Source organism: Anabrus simplex, chromosome 7 (genome assembly GCF_040414725.1).
Source record: "Anabrus simplex isolate iqAnaSimp1 chromosome 7, ASM4041472v1, whole genome shotgun sequence".
Taxonomy (NCBI): domain Eukaryota; kingdom Metazoa; phylum Arthropoda; class Insecta; order Orthoptera; family Tettigoniidae; genus Anabrus; species Anabrus simplex.
Window position 1 is genome coordinate 94,071,773 of NC_090271.1, and position 24,928 is coordinate 94,096,700.

Consider the following 24,928-nt stretch of genomic DNA (forward strand, 5'->3'; position numbering starts at 1 on the left):
GGGAGACTCTCCTCCCACATTCTGAAGAAGCAAGAATAAGATTTGTTGGATTTCTTGATGTACTTGGTTTCTTTGTATTAACAGTTGAGAGTCGTGGGATCGGGGCGGGTAACTAGGACCCGAAGTAGAGGGAGGTGATGCTGTGGGAAGAGAAGATGGTGTTGTAGCAGGCGGAGGAGAAGAAAATGGAACCCGGCCCGTAGAACCAGGGTCAGGGCGTACCAAGGCAAGATAACCAGTTCTATCATAACCCGGAGTCAAAGGCGGAGGGGCAGATTTCTGGATTACTTGTGTAAATTTACGTTTTCTAGAAAAATCTTGAACAGAGGAAGAAGAGACTTGTTCTGGTACCAGGGGGGGAAAATCCTGGGGGTGTTGAGACGGATGATAATGAGGGAGGGAAGTCTTGTTCTTAGCATCTTGAAATGAGATATGTTCCGTGCTCATGACCTTCTTTATCTCTTGTTGGTATTTGTGTTCCGGACAAGTTATTGCTCCCGTTGGATGTGGGCCTTTGCAATACACACATTTTGCAATTTGAGATGTACAATGATCGGTGGCGTGCTCCATTGAGCACTTTCCGCAGCGTGCTACCTGTGCACGACATTGGGCCTGTGTATGACCATATCGGAGACATTTTCTGCAAAGAACAGGGGAAAAAATGAAAGGCTCAACATGCAAGTAGACTTGGAAAAGAGACACTTGTGTAGGCAACTTTTGGGCTCGAAAAGTAATTTTAATTGACCCAGTGGGGACATAACCAACACCATCATTGGAAACAATGCGACGATTGAGACGTTGTACTGCTTTAACCGGTACGGTTGAAGTAAGATAAAGTCGAATGTCGTCTTCAGAAAGGTTCTTATCCACATCTCGAATAATCCCCACACGAAAAATATTAGATGACGGGATGTATGCCTTAAGATGTAGAGATGTGAGCAGAGGGTGGCACAGAAAATCGTTGGCTTGGCCCGCATTATTAAAAATTATTTGTAGGCGATTACGACCTTTACGGGAGATAGACTGGACGGGAATATTACGTTCATAAAAATGTCTCCCAAGGGCCATAGGATGGAGTTGCCCTAAATTTTTGTTTTCCAGAGATTCAACGTACACAATATAAGGTCCAAGGTGTGAATGGGAATACTGTTCACGTTCCATAGGCGGCAGTACATTGACACCATTAGAATTAGAATTTTGTGATAATTGTGAGTCTGTCAAAATTGATTGAGTTGCCAGGTTTCCAGAAGATTCGTCTTGCATCCGAACTTCTTCCTCCTGCGCAACAACTAACTTATCTCCTAACAAAAGGCTTTCACCTCCACTGGAGGCAGCCATAATAACACACGGCACTAGCACTTAAACAAGAAAAAAGAATCCTCACAACCAAATACTGAAAACACGTAGCACACGACTAAGCGTATCGTAATGTGTAAGTATTAGGTAGCGACTGGAGGCACAAAGTTCTTCAAAATATACCAGTAAATAAACTTCAAACTATTTGCTGAAGTTCAAACAACACCTCTCACGGTTGCCAAGGAAAACAAACGATTTCTTGGAATATAACTGCAATGTAAGATTATTTAGTGACAAACACAGATACATTATAAACAACACGGCAGTGCGCCAAGAATCATGCAGATGGCAATATGTTTTTGAAGAGTTGGTCACACCAAGCCATGTAGGTAGCAGCACTATCGGCTTTCTCGCTGAAAACAGCAAGCTGTCCGGTATTATCATATTAAAGTATTTGGAAGAAATTATATGAATGGCGCTTCAACTATGGAGTCGCTATTTCGTCTTGGCACCACCCAGAGCGCTGTAGCAGCCACGTTAGCCACTCCATAGTCCTCTTTCTAGCTCGTTGGTTTGCACTGACGATTTGAATGTTTTCAGGTCTCATGCATTTATTCCGTGTAAGCTAGTTAAATAATTCCAAAAATTAATTCTCTTTCTCTTTGATGATCCTTGTTTTCATTTGTAATCATCCAACGACGGGATGTAAACATAATTCTCATTCTCTTTGGCGTATGGTAAACATTAAACAGGCATGGCGGGGAAGGTGATGTGCTCGATGTGTAGAAATTTCTTTAGGGTAGAGCGTTTTTTGAATTTCCCTGTACGACGACATGGCATAACATTTAGATATTTCCATCCTACTAAGAGTAAGCTATTATTAGGAATATTTTCGGATTTTTTGCTTGGGTTGAGATAAAGTTTGTCTTCCAGTTAAGATTTTACTAGATGGTTGCATAATTTATTTGGTATAAAATCCTATTTCATTTGGAATAGACAATTGATTTTCACATATATAGGATGAGTAATGTTCTGCATTTATCTTTTCGGAACATAGTGATATGCAGTAATTTTTTTAATTTTTTTTTTAGGCTGCTATTCAAAATGTCTCGAAACGAGCTTCTTGACAGTGTGAGATTTGTCTAAAAACGTGGTTCACTTTATTCTCAGGTCTTTCTCATGGGGAATATGAGTGGAAAGATCCAGAATCGGAAGATGAAGTGTATGTTTGATTTTTATTTTGTGTATTGTGCTTTTATTCAATCAGATATTGAATATACCATGCTTATATCAATCAATCAATTAGTCACCACTGATCTGCATTTAGGGCAGTTGCCTAGGTGGCAGATTCCAGATTCCTTGTCAGTTGTTTACCTAGTCTTTTCTCAGATAATTTCAAAGAAGATGAAAATTTATCAAATATATCTTCGGGTAAATTCAATCCCCATGTCCTCTTCCTATAAACAAATATTTGCCTAGATTTGTCCTCTTGAGTTCCAACTTTATCTTCATTTTATGATCTTGCTACTTTTAAATACACCACTCAACCTTATTTGTCTACTAATGTCAGTGCACGCCATTTCTCTACCTACAGCTCGAAACATGTTGCTTATTGCAAGTGATTAATCTCATGTTTTGATCCGTATTGAAATCTGTTATTTGTGAATTCCAAGATGGTCAGGAAATCCACAAATTTGTCTATTAATGATGATATTTTAAATGTGACAACATTATAATGTATTGAACAGGTGGTTTAAAATAAAAACTTTGTTATTGCAAACATGTTGCTTACTCGAGCTGCTTAGTGTCCTTATTCCCAAATCTTGCCAGCCCAAAGTTTGCATTATTTTCTTATTACTACTTTTTTGTCGGAAATCATCTAGAACAAATCACGCTCTGACTTTTTCTTTTCTTCCTCTTCTTGAATCAAGTAATCCTGGTGAGGGTCGCATGCACTGGAACCATACTCTACTATTGATCTTATCAATGACTTGTATGGCCTTTCCTTTACAACCGTACTACAACCCCCTGAATGTCCTCATAACCATATGATGAGATCTGTAGGCCCAACCTTTATTTACAATCCTGTTTGTGTAATTATCCCAGTGAATATATATCCTTATATTAACACCTAAGTATTTACAGAGATCCCCAGGAGGCACTTTCATCCCATCACCGCAGTAATTAAAACTGCGAGGACTTCCCCCATTGGTAAAACATACAACCTGCCTTTTCACCCTGTTTACCATCATTGTCTGCTGTCCATTTTACACCATTGTTGAGTGAGGTCTTTTTTTTTTGTTGTATATGCTCACAACCCTGTAACTTAGTCAATCCATAATCAATGAATCATCTGCATCTAGGGCAGTCGCCCAGGAGGCAGATTCCCTATCAGTTGTTTACGTAGCTTTTTCTGAAACATTTTCAAAGAAGTTGCAAATTCATCAAACATTTCCCTTAATAGTGTATTTCAGTCCCTTACTCCTCATCCTATAAATTAATATTTGCCCCAATTTGTCCTCTTGAATTCCAACTTTATCTTCATATTGTGATCTTTCCTACTTTTAAAAAGCTCCGCTCAAACTTGTTCATTTACTTGGTAAAAATTTATACCTTACCGTACTACGCTGTGTTTGTAACATTCTAAGGAAGTAGAAATTAATGAAATATTACTTGAAAGAGTGTCAGAGGAAAGATGTGTTCTTTGCAATGTCCAGAAACGCACCGTTCTGCCCCTAGAAATTCATTTTCTTTTATAACGTAAAGTAGAGCAATACATGCCATTTTCCTTTCTGAAGTAGCAACTTGCATTCCTATTGGCCGATGTAAAGTCGGATGGCATCATTTTCGTCAATCATAATAATTAGATTCTTTTACCAACCCGGGCACAGTAAAAGCACAATGGTCTTGTCCTGGCCCTACCCTAACCAGTGCTGACCAGTGGTCTTGTCCAGGCCATCTGCTAACCAGTACTGACCAATGGTGTTTCCACAGGAAGCTAAAGGCCTAACGCTGCTTCACAGCGTCTATCCTGGGTGATAATATATTTTTATTTAATTGTAATCTATACTGGGGGCATACGTCCCCAGACCCCTTTTCTTGTCCCCATCCATTGGTCTTGTCCAGGTCCTACCCTAACCAGTACATACCAATGGCGTTTCCACAGGAAGCTAGAGGCATAACCAATGGTTTTGTCTCGGGCCTACCCTAACCAGTACAGACCAGTGGTCTTGTGCAGGTCCTACCCTAACCAGTACAGACCAATGGAGTTTCCACAGGAAGGTAGAGGCGTAACAGACCCCCTTTGTTTGTCACCATATGACTGGCTTCCCACCTCCATCCTGTGGCCTTAGTTCCTAAGTAGAGAGGTTGACAGCCTTGTGCACTGCTCGACTACATCCGCTGCAAGATGTTAACAAAGGACAGTTATTCTGCGCGTACATGTATGCGGTGAAAGTTTGGTAATGCGGGCAGAAGTATTGGTCATCTACTTACGTCATTCCTCGCCAACTTTCCACTGACAGCCCTAAACTTACCACATAATCGAGCATCTTGTCTCCTTACTCCCAAGTCTTCCAGCCCAAAGTTTGCAACATTTTCGTAGCATTACTCCTTTGTTGGAAATCACCCGGAACAAATCATGCTGCTTTCCTTTGAATATTTTCCAGTTCTCCTATCAAGTAGTCCTGGTGATAGCCCCATACATTGGAGTGATACTCTAACTGCTGTCTTACCAGAGACTGTCCGCCTCCGTAGCGTAACGGTTAGTGTTATTAGCTGCCGTCCTCAGGGAACGGGTTCGATTCCCGGTACTGCCAGAAATTTAAGAATGGCAGGAGGGCTGGTATGTGGTTCAAATGGTACATGCAGCTCACCTCCAGTGGGGGTGTGCCTGAAAAGAGCTGCACCACCTCGGGATGAGGACACGAGTTTACTTACTTACCAGAGACTTATTCGCCTTCTCCTTTACATCCTTATTATAACCCTTCAATTCTCTCAACCATTTGAAGAGATCTGTAATCTTTGTTAACTACATCATTAATATGATTACCCCAATGAAGATCATTCCTTATATTAATACCTAGGTACTTACAGTGTTCCACATGAGGTACTATCAGCCCATCCACACAATAATTAAAACAGAGGACTTTTCTTCTTGGTTAAACAACTCAATTTTTACCCCATCATTTACATTCATACCATTGTCTGCTCTCCATCTTGCAGCATTGTTTTAAGTCCCCCTGCATTTGCTCACAACTCATTTACTACTTTATACAGTATAACATCATCTGCAAATAGCCCTATCTGTAATTCCAGTTCCTTACTCATATCATTTATATATATAAGAAAACATAATAGTCCAATAAGATTGCCCTGCGGGACACCCCTTTTAATCATTACAGGATCAGATAACCTACTCTAATTATCTGAGTTTTTTTCTAGAAATATAGCCACTCCTTCAACCACTCTTTTGTCTAGTCCAGTAACCCTCATTTTTGTCACTAATTTCCCATGATCTATCGTATCAAAAGCCTTGGATAGGTCAGTAAGCGATATAGTCCATTTGACCACCTGAATCTAAATTATCTGCTATATCTTGCTGGAAACCTACAAGTTGAGCTTCACTGGAATAACCTTTCCTAAACCCGAATTGCCTTCTATCAAACCAGTTAATAATTTTGCAAACGTGTCTAAAAAATGCTTTCCCAGAGCTGACAAACAACACATTTAAAGTTGATTGGCCTGTAATTATCTGCTTTATGTTTGTCGCCCTTTGCCTTGTACACTGAGGCTACTATTCTCCATTCATTTGGTATTGCTCCTTCATGCAGATGATAATCAGATAAGTATTTCAGATATGGCACCAAGTTATATGCCAACCAATAGCCTTTAATCTTATCAATTCCAGTTGCCTTTCTAGCTTTCAACTTCTGTATCTTTTTATAAATGTCTCCGTTTTCATTGGTGAATTTCAGAATTTCACCAGTATTAGTTGCCTCCTCTATCTGAACATTATCTTTATATCAAACTACCTTTACATATTGCTGACTGAATACTTTTGCCTTTTGTAAGTCCTTGTTCATTAATGATCCCTAGAATGTCCTTCCTGGAAACTGTTTCTGCCTTAAAGTATGTGTACATAACCTTCCATTGTTCCATAAAATTCATATGACCGAGCTCGATAGCTGCAGTCGCTTAAGTGCGGCCAGTATCTAGTATTCGGGAGATAGTAGGTTCGAACCCCACTGTCTGCAGCCCTGAGGATGGTTTTCCGTGGTTTCCCATTTTCACACCAGGCAAATGCTGGGGCTGTACGTTAATTAAGGCCATGGTCACTTTCTTCCCATCATCGCCATAAGGCATATCTGTGTCGGTGCGACGTAAAGCAAATTAAAAAAATATATATATAAAAATATTCATATGGCTGCCAATTATGTTTGCCATCAAGTTATCCGTAGATTTTTCACTCCTTATACTTTACTTTTTCTCTTTACGGTATAACATCATCAACAAAAGGCTTATTTCTGATTCCAGTTCTTACTCGTATCATTTATGTATTTAAGTATAAAAGTTCCAATAATATTGGCTTGGCGGCTGTGAGCTTGCATCCGGGAGATAGATGGTTCGAATCCCACTGTTGGTAGCCCTGATGATGGTTTTCTCTGGTTTCACAATTTCACACCAGGCAAATGCTGGCGATGTAGGCCTACCTTAATTGAGGCCACGGCCGCTTCCTTCAGACTCCTAGGCCTTTCCTATCCCATCGTTGCCATAAGATCTATCTGTGTCAGTGCGACGTTAAGCCACTGGCAAAAAAAGAAAAAAAATATTGGCTTGAGATGCTGGATCAGGACCTACTCTAATTCTCTACTCTTTAGTTTGAGGTTAGGATTCCAAACTACAAAGCAGTGTTTTTTTTCCCACAAGCACATCTGGATTTGTGCATACACAAGTTTGTGTATTTTTTTTTTTAATGCATGCATTATAAGGATGAGTTCTTGACGCTTTTGTGTTGGAACAGCACTGTGGTGTATCAGAGTGCTCATTTTGATTGTTTTTTTATTTTGTGCATATTTAATGAAATGATGAAGTCAAAATTAAATCATTTGAATATATTCCCACAGGAAGTAGATAATAGGGAAATTTGAATGTTTGAATCCAAATTTAAATAGTAACTTGGAGGAGTCCTTTAAAAGAAAAAATATTCCATATTACATGGCATTATTCTATCTTTACTGTTAGTCGTGCAGTTATCTCTTTTTAGCCATGCAGTTATATCAGAATAACACAACTGTATTGAATGTAGTAAAAATTTTTTTTACTGTCGGGAAATGTTTTTTCCATTATGGTTAAACGGGCTCATGTATATCAACATGATCTCCTATATTTTCTTCTTAAGTTGCACTTGGCTAGAAATAATATACACAAGTGAGTAATTGGTAGATTACAGAACATATATGACTTGCTTATTATCATCTGTCAGTACCTGTTCACCTGATAGTTACTCATTGATTTAATTAATATGGTAATTTTGAAACATTTTGTTGATTCTTAGGTCAGCCCTCTCAGTTTTATGAATGGTGGATGATAAAAAAAATTCAATGGATTTTGCGAACATGTTCATATAGCAAAGGCTTACGCTATTAAAAATAAACAGCATACCACGTTATTATCTTCTGGACTATATTTGTTGTCCCTGTCAAGACAGCTCATCTTCAAGTACATTAACATATCCCAACCAAGCAAGTGGCTGTGTTGTTTGTGTCGTGTAGCTATCAGCTTACATTCGGGAGATACTGGGTTTGAACCGCACTGTCAGAAGCCCTGAAGATAGTTTTCTGTGGTTTCCTATTTTTCACACCAGACAAATGCTGGATCTGTACCTTAATTAAGTCACAGTCGCTTCCTTTCCACTGCTATCCTATCCCGTGGATGCCATAAGACCTGTCTGCGTCAGTGCAACATAGAGCAGATAGTTTAAAAAAAAATTTTAAAAATCACGCATCATCTAAGGTCCGCTGTCCAGAATGGATGTATGATCAGGTTTTCTGTAAGATGTGTCCAGATCCTTCTCAGTTTATTTCTACTACTGTTCATGTCTTGACATACAGTATCATTCCATTCCTCCATCAACTATTTTGAGAATTCACAAACCAGTCCATGTACTAGACCCCTTTGTCATGGAGTGTATGCTTGGCAGTATGAGTTTTCTTTTCTAGTTTAGTAGAACGCTAAATATGTGACCCCTTTAATTAACAACAATAATCATCGTCATTGATGTACTATGTAGACTCCTGATATTCCATAAACTGATCCAGTAGCATGTTACCGGGCGAGTTGGCCGTGTGGTTAAGGGCGTGCAGCTGTGAGCTTGCATCTGGGAGATTGTGGGTTTGAACCAAACTGTCGGCAGCCCTGAAGATGGTTTTCCGTGGTTTCTCATTTTCACACCAAGCAAGTGCTGGGGCTGTACCTTAATTGAGGCCACGGCCGCTTCCTTCTCTCTCCTAGGACTTTCCTATCCCGTCGTTGCCATAAGACCTATCTGTATCAATGTGATTTTTTTTTTTTTAAAGTAGCATGTTGGAACAAACCTTAAATTTAAAAGTATTTCAACACTGATTTTATTATTCTTCAATGGAAGACTTTAGAGCCAGGAGTTTCAGTGTGTGCAGTTGATTATTGAGCTTGCTGTGGCTTTGTATGTCTGATTGATTAGTTTTAATGTAACCTTATTGATGGCGGTAAAATATAGTTAGGCTATTTTGGTATTTTCAGGGTGAACATTACAATCATTGATAAAGATGGGAAGAGGATACCTCTTAGAGGCAAAGTGGGTGATAATGTCTTATATCTTGCTCATCGATATGGCGTAGAGATGGAAGGTGAGTAAATTTTATATTTTTCCTTCTTGTGAAGGTTCTAATCTATGTAATACTGTAAATAAAGCTTTAGGTCTAAACTGTGTGTAAGATAATGAAATATTGTGTTTCTGCTCCACTGTCCTTTCTTTCCCAGAAACGAGCTGGAATAATAAAATCATGTTCTTCTCCCAGTGAGAAGCTAAGGAGAAGGAATAGTCCGTAGGTGAACCACAGAATATTGAACTCCTTGGTATACAATTAACAATAATGGGTTGTAGAGTTCCCCTGTATTAAATTCATATTCCGAGTTATAACAAAACAAACAAAGATATTTCAAGGCGAGAGCCATTAGCAATTAGCATGCTCTGCTCCGAAAGTCTACCCTGCGTTTGACAAATATGAAATTAACAGTGTGCATGCAATATGTCACAAAATCAACGAAAGACAGAAGCAATCAATGATCAAATTATTGTAGGTAGAAATAAATTTAGGAAAAACTCTGATCATTGAAAGACCACCCCAGGTGTTCAAGACTGCAAGGAGGCTCTTCGCTTTTAATCTTATTGTATAGCTATGAGTCAACAGTGTGGATGCTCTGGCAGATTCCATCTCAACTGAGTCTGATGGCATTTGAAGGTACTCAGGTACACCACCCTTCTGTCTTTGGATTTAATAGCATGTAAAATAATTTTTGCAGGACAAAAATTCCAGCACTTCATATCTTTAAAACTATAAAAGTAGAACAGTGGGACATTAACATTGGTACTATTATTTGTCAAAATATATATCACAGCACTGCCGGCAAGAAGCATGTACTTCTAGTTTATTCCAATCCAGAAAATCAATTTATTTCTGCTGTCCCTGACACTGGTTTAGCTGGAGACAATGAAAGGTACTTTCATTCTGGAATTTGAAACTGTTTGCATCTGTTTTATAATATTGATATTCAAACTTTCCAAGTTGATCTTGTAACTTAAAATTAGAATTTTGGCTTTTGCAATTAACAACGAAGAGTTCATAGCTAGAAATGAGACATATGTGAATCAAATATAAATACCTACTTTCAGAAAGAATAGGAGAATTTTAGTGACCACTTATTTCAGAAAACAATATGGTTGGTATATAGGATTATAAAGCTCCTGCTGTGAGTGTAATTTAATGTACTCCCCTAAAATAGGAAAAAGAAAATTTAAGTGAAGGATACTGATAGACCTGTGGAATTGAATTTGTCTGAGGAAAATAGAATACTGATTAATGTGCGACTAAACGGGACTTCTTCATATAAGGTGCTATAAAAAACTTCATTATATCAGTACAGACAGGTCTATCTCAAGAGCATTCAGCTGAGTGTGAACAGCGACGGTAGTGAAATCTAGTGGTATGGTTTGGCAAGCCCGGGTCTTGCACACTCTTCTTTGCTGCAGTTAAGAGAAATGTGTCTCCACTCATTGGAAATATTTTTAAAAATAATTCAGCAATCATAATAATTAAGAATGTAATTTTAAAATATGGAATACTTCCTTCATAAACCTCCAAATGAGCCTTATACTAGCTATGCCTCAAGCTATGTCTTAAAAATTAAAAGCAGAATTTGTTTGAGGATCCACCCAGCCTCTGGGAGGAGTACTTAACAACCGCTCTCTCCTCTTCTTTCTGGCCTTTTCTCACTTGCCTGGACCCTCTGTTGGTGGGGGACGCAGGCGAAGAATACACTCACGGTATTCCCTGTCTGTCTTAAAGGTGACTAAAAGGGCATCCAAGGGATGATTGAATTAGAACCATGAGACTGCTTGTAATTAGGACCATCATGCGGGGAACACCATGTACTTGCGAGTAGTATCACTATGTTAGGGACACAATAGGTTTGTGATTAGTAGCAACAGTGTGTGAATCAGGATGGGATTTACAGTAGCCGTGATTAGTACCACTACAAGCGGAACACCATGGGCTTTTCTTGCCTGTAATTAGCACCATTATGTGAGAAACACCACGGGTCTGGGCGTTGCCTGTGATTAGTACCGCTATATGAGTGACACATTGGGTCAGCGTTGCTTATGATTAGGGGCCGTATTTTTTGGTAATAGCGATAAGCACGAAATTTTTCATATCTTCTTTCTAGCCTTTATATGACCTTGTAGGTACCGTACCGTAACGTATTTTAGCGAAATGAACTCGCGAAATATCGCGAAATCTGTTTATTACGCGAATCGGGCAAATAATCACGAAATATACCCCACTTGGTAAGAAAAATGCGAAATCGTATCGGAAAAAATCTCCAATAAACCTTTAAATGCTCTTGAGAACTTGACTATAGTAGTTTTCTTCTCAGTTGATTGATAGTGTTGTATATTCTCTACAAAAATGCACACAAAGTGACGAACCCTGTGTATCGGAAGTATGTGTATTCAGTTCCGCGATCTCTAAGGCAATAATTAAAAATCGATATCTGTTATCGATTACAGCAAATGGCGTTGTGATCGTAGCAAGTTCGGTTGTAGATACAGCATTGAAAGTTCGCCACTTATGAACCTTTATCAGCAAATGTCCAGCATTTAAGTACAAAAATGCTGAAAACTAAAGTCACAACAGTTTTTCCGAGGGCCGAGGAATACAACAGTGAGGCGTTCTATGTATTTGATGCTGCAAGAAAGATTCTAATGTGTAAGTACTGTAATGTTCGCATTACGTGAAAACGAAGAGATGCGTGCGATAAATACTGTAGAGAATCAGAAACACACAAAAAGAAGAAGAATGAAGCAAATGAACATAATTTTAAGCGGCAAATAACAATCGGCGATACTTTACACATCGCAAAGTAGTTGAAAAGTGATAGAGAGCAATTTGTAATAGACACAACAAAAGCATTCATGCAAGCCAGCATTTCTATAGAAAAATGGGATAATCCTGGCATGACGACATGGATGAATATAAAAGGGAAGATAAATAATACCGACTTTATTATCAAATATGACGATATTAGTAGGCCTATTCTAAATAAATCGCACCGAGCTCGACAGCTGCAGTCGCTTAAGTGGAGGCAGTATCCAGTAATCGGGAGATAGTGGGTTCGAGCCCCACTCTCGGCAGCCCTGAAGATGGTTTTCCGTGGTTTCCCATTTTCACACCAGGCAAATGCCGGGGTTTTAAGGCCACGGCCGCTTCCTTCCAATTCCTAGGCCTTTCCTATCCCATCGTCGCCGTAAGACCTATCTGTGTCAGTGCGACGTAAAGCAAAGAGCAAATAAATAAATAAACAAATAAATCGCCTGGTTGAGTTGTAATAATGTTATTGTTTTTACGTTCCACTAACTACTTTTACGGTTTTCGGAGAAGCCGAGATGTCGGAATGTTGTCCCACATGAGGTTTTTACGCGCCAATACAACTAGTAACACGGGGCTGACGTATTTAATCACCGGACTGAGCCAGGATTGTACCTACCAACTTGGGCTCAGAAAGCCAACGCCTTAACCGTCTGAGTTACACATCCCCTGCCGGGCAGCACCAGCATATCCATGAATATCTTCCAGGCTTTGCAAAATGCAGTGAAAGCACGTCTGATGTGAGAGACGAAAGAAGACATTGTTAGTGAAGTTTTAGGAGGATTTGCACCAAGTGTTCGCAAGTATTATGGTTTCCGACGTTTAATGTTGTCAGCGAAAGGGGCTGCTTTGTTTACAGAAACACACTTTCTGACTGTCGCACAACTCTGAATCCTGATAATGTTGAAACCATGCGTACTTTTTTACTTTGGAGACAAGTCATTCAAAATGTTAAAACATGTACAACCAAACCAAACCCCACGGCACTTAACGCCCTGAGAGGGCCTTGGCCTGCCCTGTGACCGCTGCTCAGCCTGAAGACCTGCAGATTACGAGGGGGCGTGTGGTAAGCACGACGCGTCCTCTCGGCCATTATTCTGGGCTTTCGAGACCGGGGTCGATATCACACCGTCAATAGCTCCTCAGTTCTAATCAGGTAGGCTGAGTGTAACTCGAACCAGCCCTCAGGTCGAGAAAAAATCCCCGACCTGGCCGGAAATCGAACCTGGGGCCTCCTGGCGAGAGGCAGGCACGCTACCCCTACACCACGGGACCGGCGAAAACGTGTAGGCTACGTGTAAATTCCTAACTTCCGCCTAACTTCATTTTGAGGTTTCAGTGATTTATATAGGCTTACCAGTATTTATTTCTACAACATTTTGTATATTTGGTTGTTCTAAGGTTTAATAACAATTTAATACATTACAAGTGTTCACTTTAAAACCCCTAATTACAAGATTAGTTAGATTTACCCCATACCATAAGGAATATTTCACAAGAAACATCGATCAGTATGACAATTTATTTCACGAAATACCTACCGAAATAGTGTTAGTTTTAACACCGAAATCAACAGTTTTATTTCACCAAAAAATAAGGCCCTTACTTATGATTAGTACCCACTACGTGAGGAACACCACGGGATAGTACGAGTACCTGTGATTAGTACACCTATGTGAGGAACACCATAGATTTGCATTGCATGTAAGTGGCATCGGAATGTGAGAAACACCATAGGTCTGCGTTACATGCACATATTACATTAGCTGTGAATATTACCATAATGTGTGGAATACCGCGAGTCTACGCTACTTTTGATTAGTACCGCAACTTGACAAATACCATGGTTCTACTTTACTAGCGATAAGTACCATTATAAGGGGCCGATGACCTGGATTTTGAACCCCTTTAGACAACAAGCATCATCGATTCAGGATTGTGCTTTAGAAGCAGCAGTCCGTTGTTCAGTAATACTGTTGTTTTACGCTAGTTTCTGGAAATGTGGGCATTACGGGTCAGATCCACTGATTGTTTTAAATTCGTATTCATCCATTCATTCTTCGTCATGTTTTGAATTCTGGTCAGTGGGTGATTTTTGGAGTTTTAAATTATCATTGCATTTTGTACCATTAAGGGCCAATGACCTAGATGTTAGGCCCATTTAAACTACAAGTACTGGGCGGTTGGCCATGCGGTTAGGGGGGCCTGTGAGCTTGAATCCGGGAGATAGTGGGTTCGAATCCCACTGTCAGCAGCCCTGAAGATGGTTACCCTTGGTTTCCCATTTTCTCACCAGGCAAATGCTGGGGCTGTACCTTGGATTAAGGCCACGGCTGCTTTCTTCCAACTCCTAGGCCTTTCCTATCCCATCATCGCCATAAGACCTATCTGTGTCGGTGCAACGTAAAGCCACAAGCAAAAAGAAATAAACAACAAGCATCATCATCATCATCATCACCACCACCACTTACCTGGGATCAGCACCTCACTTGTACACTTCTGTCAACGTGGGCTTGTGCATCCTGAACCAGAGTTTCACTTGCCAAACAGTGTTCTACCAGTGGTAGACATCTGCCTCTATTGTGATAAAAGACTGTTGTGGCAGCCTCACATTTGTCAGCATTAGTTAGCATGCTTACCGGTACATTTTTCAGCAGCACTTCATATGGGCTGACCATGTAGTGCTGTTACTTTTTTACACAGCTGCAGTTGCTGCATTGACTATGGTAGTGTGACATATGGTTCAGCATTAAAAAACTGTGCTGAACCTTTTAGAGCGGAGTTCAGCCGGCAACCGGTGCTTTCCATACTGAACCGAGTCTCAGCCTACTCACCGAATTGGGAATTACACCTTTACCAAAGAGACAGGAGCAAATACTCCTCATGTATGCTGTGAAAATTAATGAAATGCTGCACCAAGATATCCATGCCACCACTTTAATACCTGATACCACCAGAGGAATAATAATAATAATAATGATAATAATAATAATAATAATAATCGTATGGCCTCAGCTACCGTGTGCAGACATTTCGATTTGATGCCATCTGGCTGTCTGCTCGTCAATTTCGATGTTCCGTTTTACTCAAGGCCCACTAGATGGCAGAGTAAACCAGATCTCTCTTGAGCGACTATGGCTGAGATTTAATGAATTTTGTCGGGTAAATACCAAATGTATCACCAGAGATCTTTTACATGCCGACATCGTACGACAGGGAGTGTAACTTAGAAATGAGTACAATTTTATTGTTCCACCTTCTCAATACTTAAAATTATTTGTTTGTTAAAACATTGTAGGTACTAGTTTCGGTCCATTTTTGGACCATCATCAGCCTGATCGAGAATACAAACAAAGACATATTCTAAAATAAAATGATGTGGATGAAAAGGGCGGATGGAATGGTAATGGAATGACAATTAAAGTAAAAACCTTACGCAATGTTACAGTAAATGTGGCCAGAACAAATTAAAATGAACAGAAGTATAAAAGCATTGTGATGTCATTTAAGTCACTTAATGACAAAGTCTTAGAATAAAGGTTGAACTTGTGTTGCACACTTAAAATCGAGTGAAATCTTATGTGAATTCTTGTGTTCTGGACAGTTCTAGAAGCAAGTTCCACAGTGGCGCAGAGGGAATAATCCAAATGACCAGTATAGAATTGACGATGAGAAGGCTGGACTCGTTATTATGTAGCGTAAATAATTGCTGTTTGTAAGGTAGTCTCAACTCAGTTGGAGCCTAAGAACCTGAAGAACAAAACGGAATTAACGCGAAAGAATCTTATAGGAGAAAAACAAAGAGAATGGGGGCAAAATAACGGGTACTCACCTTGCGCTAATTGTGGACAAGCTGCAGGAGTGTGTACAACAGACAGAGTGAGTGTCACGCAGAATAGATCAGCGAAGGAGGAGAGGAGGGGGGAGGGGAAGGATGACGTGAATGTGGAAGGAGACGGGAAGGGAGGGAAGAAAGAATGGTTCAGGGCGGGTTTGGGGAGAGGGAATTTAATGGTATTTGTGGTGGTGGGGGACCTTTAATGGATTCAAAGAAAGGGTTATGAACAGCTGATTTGTTTTGCCTATAGTGGGAGATGAAAAGATCAAATAAAATATTGGGTTTCTCGGTAATTTCATTAAGGTTGTAGTTGGCATTAAAATATTGATCCAGGTGTATGTAAAAGCTTTCAATTATGTTGAGAAGAGGTCCCTTTTTTGCTATTTCGAGTATGTCTAAATCTGTTTCGATGTTGGTAAAACTATGGTTATAATCGACCATATGTTGGCCGATGGCAGAAAATTTGTTGTATTTGATCGCGTTGAAATGCTCAGAATATCTAATATTGAAGCTCCTACCGGTCTGTCCTATGTAGGAAATATTTGAACATGTGTTACATCTGATTCTGTAAACACCTGATTTTGAGTACCTGTTTATTTTATTAATATGTGAAGTGTTATGTAAGATGTGCATGTTGTTGTTGCTGGTTTTGAAGGCTATTTTCAAGCCTTTCTTCTTTAGAACATTAGTAATCATGTGAATACCATTAACATAGGTAAAAGTGGAGAAAGAATCGTGTTTGGATGATTCTCTTTTAAGCGTGGTCTCTTTTTTTTTTTTTTTTTTTTTTTGCAAGTTGCTTTACGTCGCACCGTCAGATAGGTCTTATGGCGACGATGGGACAGGAGAGGGCTAGGAGTGGGAAAGAAGCGGCCATGGCCTTAATTAAGGTACACCCCCAGCATTTGCCTGGTGTGAAAATGGGAAACCACGGAAAACCATCTTCAGGGCTGCCGACAGTGGGGTTCGAACCTACTATCTCCCGAATACTGGATACTGGCCGCACTTAAGCGACTGCAGCTATCGAGCTCGGTAAGCGTGGTCTTAGGTCGGAATTTGTGTTTATTGATGATATTTTCTATGAATTGATTATTAAAACCATTGAATCTAGCAATGTGGCGGATAGTATTCAGTTCTGCGTGGAATTTTTTTTTTTTTTTAATTCATGGGTATATTGAATGCTCTGTGTATTAGGCTGTTGTAGGTTGCTTTTTTGTGAGGGAAGGGATGAAATGAATCTTGTCGGATTGTGACGGCCGAATGGGTGGGTTTCCTGTATATCTTAAAGGTTAAGGATTCCTGTTGTCCAGTGATGGTTAGATCCAAGAAATTGATTTTTTGATCTACTTCTGACTCTAAAGTGAACTTAATGTGAGGATCGATGTTATTTAATGTTATAAGTGTGGTATTAGCATCTTGCAGTTTTTCGTTAATAACTACAAGGACATCGTCGACATATCTGGCCCAAAAAAGGATGTTGTCGAATTTATTATTGATTTTTGTATTCTCGAGAAAGTCTAAATAGATTTCCGCGAGAATCCTGGAAGCTGGTGAGCCCATTGCTAGGCCATTTTGTTGGTAAATAGTACCATTAAACGTAAAAAAAGTTATTGTTAACTACCAATTTGAGCAAAGTGATAAAGTCTTTGATTTCAAGTTTACTCAGGTGACCACTACTTTGTAGGTTATTATTGATGATGGGAATTAGTTTAGAAATTGGTATACTGGGGTACATATTAACAATGTCAAAGGAATGAAGTGAATAGTCAGGTCGCATGTTAAAGTTATTTTGTCTATTAATTCGAAGGAGTTTCTAACCGACTTCTTGGATGAAAATAGGTCATTTTTACGTAAAAACTTTTGAATAAATTGCGTAGTTTTATATAGGGGACTCGGTCTAAAGTTGATAATTGGACGAATGGGCACACCGGCTTTATGAATTTTAGGAAGAGCTCTAGCCGCAGGGAGTCCGGGGTTCATACTAATAAGCTGGCTTTTTTCCTGTTCAGTGAGCAAAAAGGAAGAGTTTTTTAAAGTTTGTTTTAAGAGTCTTTGGATTCTTTGTGTAGGGTCTTTTTTAACTATGGAGAAGGAGCTATCTTTAAAGAAATCAGATGTTTTGCTGATGTATTCGTTTTTATCTAAGATGACCGTTGTGTTACCTTTGTCAGCCTTGGTTACAATTAAGTCGTTATCTTTGATTTTCTTTTTTAGAGCCTGTAGGAGTTTCAGGTCAGTTTGTGTGTTCTTGTCAGAATTGGAAAAATTAGATGAGTTCTTACAAGAAAGGATGTTATTAAGTTTCTTTTTGATTTCGTATCTTAGTTCATCTTGTGTGTCCGAAGGTGTTTTGGAAATGGCCAGTTCCGATTCTGTTATTATTGTGACTATTGAGTTGGTTGTGTTCGAATCGGGCCAGTTATGTTTGGGTCCCTTAGCTAAGATTATTTCTTCATTTGCATTTAGGGAAGTATTGGATAGATTAATTACGGGTGAATGGAATTGGTTACAGTCATTTGCTGGTCTATTATTGCGTTTGAATCGATGGTCCTGCGGTTTAGATTTCTTTAGTTTCTCCAATTTATTATCCAAAGTATGTTGTTTTTTGGATAGGTCTAGGAATAATTTGTCTTCAACTGATTGGAAAAAGATTGTCCAATGTGCTTTAGATAACATCTTAGTTACCGCGAGGTGAGACTCGTATAATTTATGATTGAGGAAAGATTTTTTCTTATACAGAAACTTGATTTCATCTTTCAACCAAATTTTGTTTGTCTTGGTTTGAGTTTTAGAGGTTTGTAACGAAATGCGATGGAGTGTCGAATGGACTTTTTTCCGCCCTTCAAAGATCCGACTACCTCTGCCGGGTTTGAACCCACTATCTTGGGATCCGGAGGCCGACACTCTGTCACGGATCCACAGAGGCAGCTACCAGAAGAATGAAAACCACCGATAGCCACATCCAACTTATGGCACAAGCTTTCAATTCAAATTTGTCGTATATTCATTAATTGATTTATGGAGTTGGAATGGATGTTGTTAAAAAGAGCTAGATGATTTACAGAAACTAGTGACTTCATGAAGAACACCATCCAAGACAAGGGAATGGAGTTCAGTTTGAGTAAAATTATGTTTGTTAGTAAGAATGTTGTATAACAACTAAATAAGAGATGGAGTGGTCAGGAACTGGAACAATTAAGTCATTATGAATACCTTGGATCAGTAATAACAGGAGATAGAAATGTGGCTGATGAGATCAACAGTAGAGTTCATGAAACATGTCAAGAACATTACCAATTTAGTAATGTGAGTTTTAATAATTGAAAAATATCTGAGGAACCTAAGATAAAGGTGTATAACACTGTCTTCCTTCCATCTTCCACATATGCAGCTGAAAGTCTATGAAAGATTGTGTACAAAAGAAAATCATATGAGGACATTTCCAGCTGGAGCCTCTTGTCTCATTTGTTAGGATAGTTCTTCAGTGTTGAAGTCATTTCTTCAAAATAGATGAGAATAAGAAACCCATAGTAGTTATGGATGAAAGGCCTGAAGGAACTGGAGGAAGGAAATTTCAGTATAACAAATTAATTTCAGAGGTTCCCGAAATTTTGTTATAGACCTACTGGTATGTTACTGTATTCATAAGATAGAAGCAACAAACATGAAAGTAATGAAAATGATTTCTGGTCCAAACAGGTGGGAACAATGACAGGACGGTACTCAGAATGAGGAAATAAAGGCTAAATTAGGAATAAACTTGATGGATGAAGCTGTACGTATAAATCAGCTTCAGTGATGGGGTCGTGTGAGGCAAATTGAGGAAGATACGTTACCTAGGAGAATAATGGACTCAGCCATGGAGGGTGGGACAGGAACAGGGAGACCAAACAGACTATGTTTACACTCTTAATTTTTAATGATTTATGATGAGAGGTGTGGAACGAAATGAAACCACAGAGCTAGTTGGAAATAGAGGATTGTGGAGGCATTTAATTAAATAATTCATTCACAGAGGCTTACAGACAGAATGCTGAAAGGCATAACAGTCTTATATATGTATGTATTATGTATGTATATTTAAACTGTTACTTGTATATTTAACAGGAGCTTGTGAAGCATCATTAGCCTGTACCACTTGCCATGTGTATGTGCATGGTAAATATGTTGAAAAATTGCCAGAAGCAACTGAAAAAGAAGAGGATCTTTTAGACCTGGCACCATTTCTGAAGGAGAACTCACGACTTGGTAAGCATGTTTTACTATGTAGCCAATGTTCTAAGCAAGCTGTTGGTGATAAATGGGACTTGCTTGCTGTTACCCATTCAGCCAATGGCGCCCATACCCGGGGGGCAAGGTGGGGATGCCCCCCCTAGCTCTCAGGGAAAGGCAAAAATCTAATCTAGTCAGGTGTTTTCCTTCAAGAAAATGATTTAAAAGTCAGTATTACGTAGAAGCGGTAGTACCGTTCCCCACCAACAGGCAGGGAACACCATGGGTCATTTATACCACAGAATACAAGTCGCCATTTATCTTCCAAAATATTAAAAATACTATGTACCCCCAAGTCTGCCCCCCCCCCCCCCCCCCTAAAAACTGTCATATGGGCGCTGATGCATTCGGCCATTGCATTATTTGGAGTCTCCTTCCATCATCAGTTGCTGTGATATTCATTATGAACTTGATGTCATAGAGGTTTGCAAACCACCCAATTTGTTTGCTCATGCTCATATGATCCCCATACTGTCAACCATATGTTGGTTGACCTTGACTGGGTTGGCTGTCAACAAGTAGTCTGAGGTAAGTCCTTTCATGACCCTACGAACAGTATCAACGTTGTTACCACAAACAAACATAAAAAGAGCGAGGGGAGGGGAGTAGCTTCCTATAAAATGTTAGAGACATACGAATATTATAACAAAGTATGCATTGAGCATTTTACTTGGAGGTAATTTAATTACAAACTTAACTTTTTATAAACATTGTGAGATCGGCTTGTCACGTTAGTGGACACAGAGCATTAACTTGTACCATCTTTTGCATTGTCACAAACATTCACCATATTATCTTGTTTATTTTAGTACAGAATGAATCATTTACTGTCATTTACTGTATCCAGATTAATCAAGCTCCTTTTGTCACTAATTAGGTTTCCAGTAGAATGGAAATTTCTTTCACTTGCCACATTGGAGACTGAAAAAAAGACAATATTTTCTTTACTAGGATATTCAATGTTGTTATTTCTCCACTATGCAAGGGTATCGTCATCATCATCAGAAAAGTGATCATCTAATAAATAAATAAATAAATATTGATGAACTTAGTTTTTGAAGATTTTATTGTATAAGGTTGATTTTGGTACTCGAATGTGGATGTAAACAGTGTAAATAAACAAACAAATAAATAAATAAATAAATAAAATTGACAACAAAGATAATTCCACATTCCCAAAGAAACGACTTCATTTTCTTGGTTGACGAATCCTTCTCATGTGTTACATGAGTATTAGTAGATGAGTAGTCAGTGTGTACAGGTGTTATACAGTGGAGAATACTTTCCCTTCTCTCTTCCAGACTTGAAAGATTCCAAAACGCAATACTTCTATTGTGTGAATTTCTCTTGGAAAACACGTCTAAGCACCATGTTCAGACAATGCACACGTATTGGCAGTAGGGCTCAAGAGCTTTAACAATACTTGCTCCTTTATCGGTCATGAAGCTTATATTCTCCTTTTCTACCTCCTCCTGTTTGGGTGCACCTGTTTTTGCCTTGTCAGGAAATTCCGTAGTTACGAGGATATGATGATGATAATGGAAAGGTAATGTATTTTCTTGTACAGATCCGTCCACATATCTCCACCATTCTCTACAGCTCAGACAATTTCAGGCAACATTTTCTCTCTTATCTCAGTGGCTTGCATTTTGAGGCGATGTGGCAGAAGGTTAACAGACTAGCCAGTTGGACTTGCGTCTACGACAGAATACTGGTATTACAACAAATTGCATTCTATGCTAGCGCAGAGAGAAGTGAGGACTTCATTAAGATAAGTTCCAAATTTTAAGTTTTTAAGGAATTAAACAGAAACAAACATAATTGTTTATACATTTCTAAATATTTTTGGTTTGATAGAATATGAAGAATATGAAGAACGAAACATGCCATGCTGTTTAATTAAGTTTTTTCTTTTTCAGGCAGAATTCTGTTACCATATATTTTCTTTTTCAGGTGGTTTATAAATGTATTTATTCAAAATTGGTTTTGGCAGACTGAAGAACCTAACACTTACAAACTTCTGTGTAACTTATTTTTGGCATCACGTGGTACTGTATTCATTTGATGGATATTACGCTGCATTTTACACCTGTGTGTTTTTGTTTGTGAGGTGGTAGATTAGGTGACCAGATGTCCTGCTTTTCACAGGCTACTCCTTTTTTAACACCCTATCCTGCAGTTCACGAAGAGGCTCGAAAATTTTATAAATATCCTGCTTTTCTAAAAACTATTTCCAAATACTGCAGAATTTTTTTTTTTTGCATTGTATTTCATTTTATCTCTTTTGCAGAATGTGGCATCTGTAATTATTTATGATTTAAATGAATGAAAGGGAACGAGAAATAACAGACATTTAATTTAAAATGGCTACAGCTGAAAATATAAACACTTCTGATTTTCTGAAGAATTTCATAACAAAGCATAAAGTCGGAAAGTGCTAAAATTATGGTTCACAGTATTGCAGAGTGAGAAATGAAGATGGTATGAAGGAAGTTGGGATAGGAAAGCTAATTGAGAGAGTTGAAAAGAATAAACTAAGGTGGTTTGGACATATAAAGATGGAGGAGAATTGAATTCCAAGACAGATGTTGGAGGTGAAGTGCGAGGGCAAGAGAGCAAGAGGAAGAGCTAGAAGAGTGGCATAAGAAGATGAAATTTAGGCTGGGACAAGATCGTGGAAGAGGAATGGTGATAGGATAGAGGAAGATGGAGAAGTGCCATAAATACCCCGACCCAGCAGGAGCTGGATAAGGAGAAATGATGATGATGATGAGTACTGCAGCAGAGTATTGAAAGATATTTGATGTTTGTTATTAATACGGTTATTTATTAAAATGTGAATGGAAAGTTTTTTCCCCTAAAGTGTGTTGTATCTATTAATTTAGAGTATGATATATTTCCCTGCCTAGCAAAACCATACTGCTTAACAGATATAAACAGTGTGAACTAGCAGCGCATTCTCAAACAACCCAGAGCTGCTATTCTTTTTAAATGTAAATAAGGACGTAAGTTCAAAGACCAGAGCAGATAAAAAAAACATATAGTGACTAATTAAATAGATATTCATTTATGATTAGAAAACTATTTTAAATTCGGAAATAAATTGACATAGTAAGTTAGTAAAAGTTGAAACACAAAGAAATATTTTAACAATTTCAAGATTTATATGTAATTGTTGTGCTGATAAATATATTTGTAACAATGTACCAAGTCCAAAGATTATTGATGTTTTGGCACTGCTGAAGAAGAGAGTAATTGGCTCTCGAAACATGTAGGGGAATTAGGTATAATAAAATATGTAAAGTATTGACAAGGCGGGAAAGTGTTCTATAGAAGTTTGAATATAAGTCAATACGGACAGGATAAACTAACATGGTGAAACTAATCAATATTTCATACCGTCGCTTTGCAACAGATGTGTATCAGTTGCGGAGTCAGCTGTTTCTTACTACAGACATGAAGTTTGTTTTGTGGAATTATTCACCTTGCAAATAGGTCCTAAGAACACCAAAAATGTATTAATTTAGTGCCGAAATATAATTTCCTGTTGGACGAACCATAAACATTGTAACAGCACGTGAAACATTGCGTAGAAGGAAATAAGCAAGGCTATGAATCATTGGTAACTTATCACCAGATAATGTCATAATGTTGGAATCCATGTATGTCGGTACAGTAATTTACATGATATGGGATGTACAGTATGTTTTAAGTGTTTATTTGAAACTTCAATACACTCATTCTGAGGACCAATCCTACTGAAATTTGGCATCATCACGCAATAAATATTCAAATAAATCTGTATTTTTAGGTTTACTTCATGATTTATATCTAGCAGTGAATAAATGTCAGCATTAACTTTGACAATTAGCATGGAGATGCGCGGACTATAACTAGGAAGAAAACCTGGGAAGATCATATTTTTATAAATTTTTTTGCTTTTATATTCAAATTTATCTCCTCAAACTCAAAAAATGAGGTCATGTAGACACTAAGAATGACTAGGAATATCATTTAATGATTTCTTTTTACAGAATTTATGCTTCATATACTTCATAGAGCATTATTTCCATACTTATCCTAAAATATTTTATTAATATAGGACCCCCTTTTATTCCAGGTTGCCAGATTTTGTTAACAAAGGAGTTAGATGGAATGGAGCTAGAACTTCCTGCTGCAACAAGAAACTTTTATGTCGATGGACATAAGCCAAAGCCTCATTGATAATATTGGAAGCATTCATGATATTTTAGTTAGTAATGATTTACTTTCTGTGATATATCTGAGTGGTTGGAGATGGAGAGTTCTTTCTCTCTACTACAGTTGAGAATGCTTTAAGGAATAGCATTCAGGTAAAATAATGGTTAGCATTTGGAGACCTTTGAGGAGGATTTTCCAGCTTATCCAGTTAATGGCTGTATCTGCTAGATCAAAGAACTGTAGGAAACTTATACAGAGACCTTTTTTTTTTAACATTAATTTTATAGATAAAATGTTTCTAACCTGTGTACAGATATGAAGAATGGTGCAATTTGCATGTTGTGAGTACTGAAAACATTAATTACAGTAATATGTGTATAATTTATAGAATCAAATATACATTTTCAGGATGAATGTGTTATGAGAACATTTATTAATATTCCTTTCTTGTCTCATATGATTAACTTACTTCAAAGATTATCAAGATTGCTGTCTTGATCATTTTGAAACCTGAAGTACTTTGAAAGTAAAAAAAAAAGACATTGGATTATAAAGGATACATTATTAGCTTGAACTCTTTAAAAGAGTGTCTAAATTGAAGTTTCATTTGAAGCAAAGAACATATTCTAATAGTGCC

General features: G+C 38.3%; 1 protein-coding gene across 1 annotated transcript; it reads left to right on the forward strand.

Moving 5' to 3' along the window:
• Nucleotides 1-1,999: 1,999 nt before the first annotated feature.
• Nucleotides 2,000-24,705, forward strand: Fdx1 (Ferredoxin 1). Its single transcript, XM_067150687.2, has 5 exons — nt 2,000-2,165; nt 2,467-2,518; nt 9,076-9,182; nt 19,927-20,067; nt 24,212-24,705. Exons 1-5 carry the CDS (start codon nt 2,051-2,053, stop codon nt 24,313-24,315), a joined length of 519 nt encoding a protein of 172 aa, XP_067006788.1. The 5' UTR covers nt 2,000-2,050; the 3' UTR covers nt 24,316-24,705.
• The last annotated feature ends 223 nt before the right edge of the window (nt 24,706-24,928 follow it).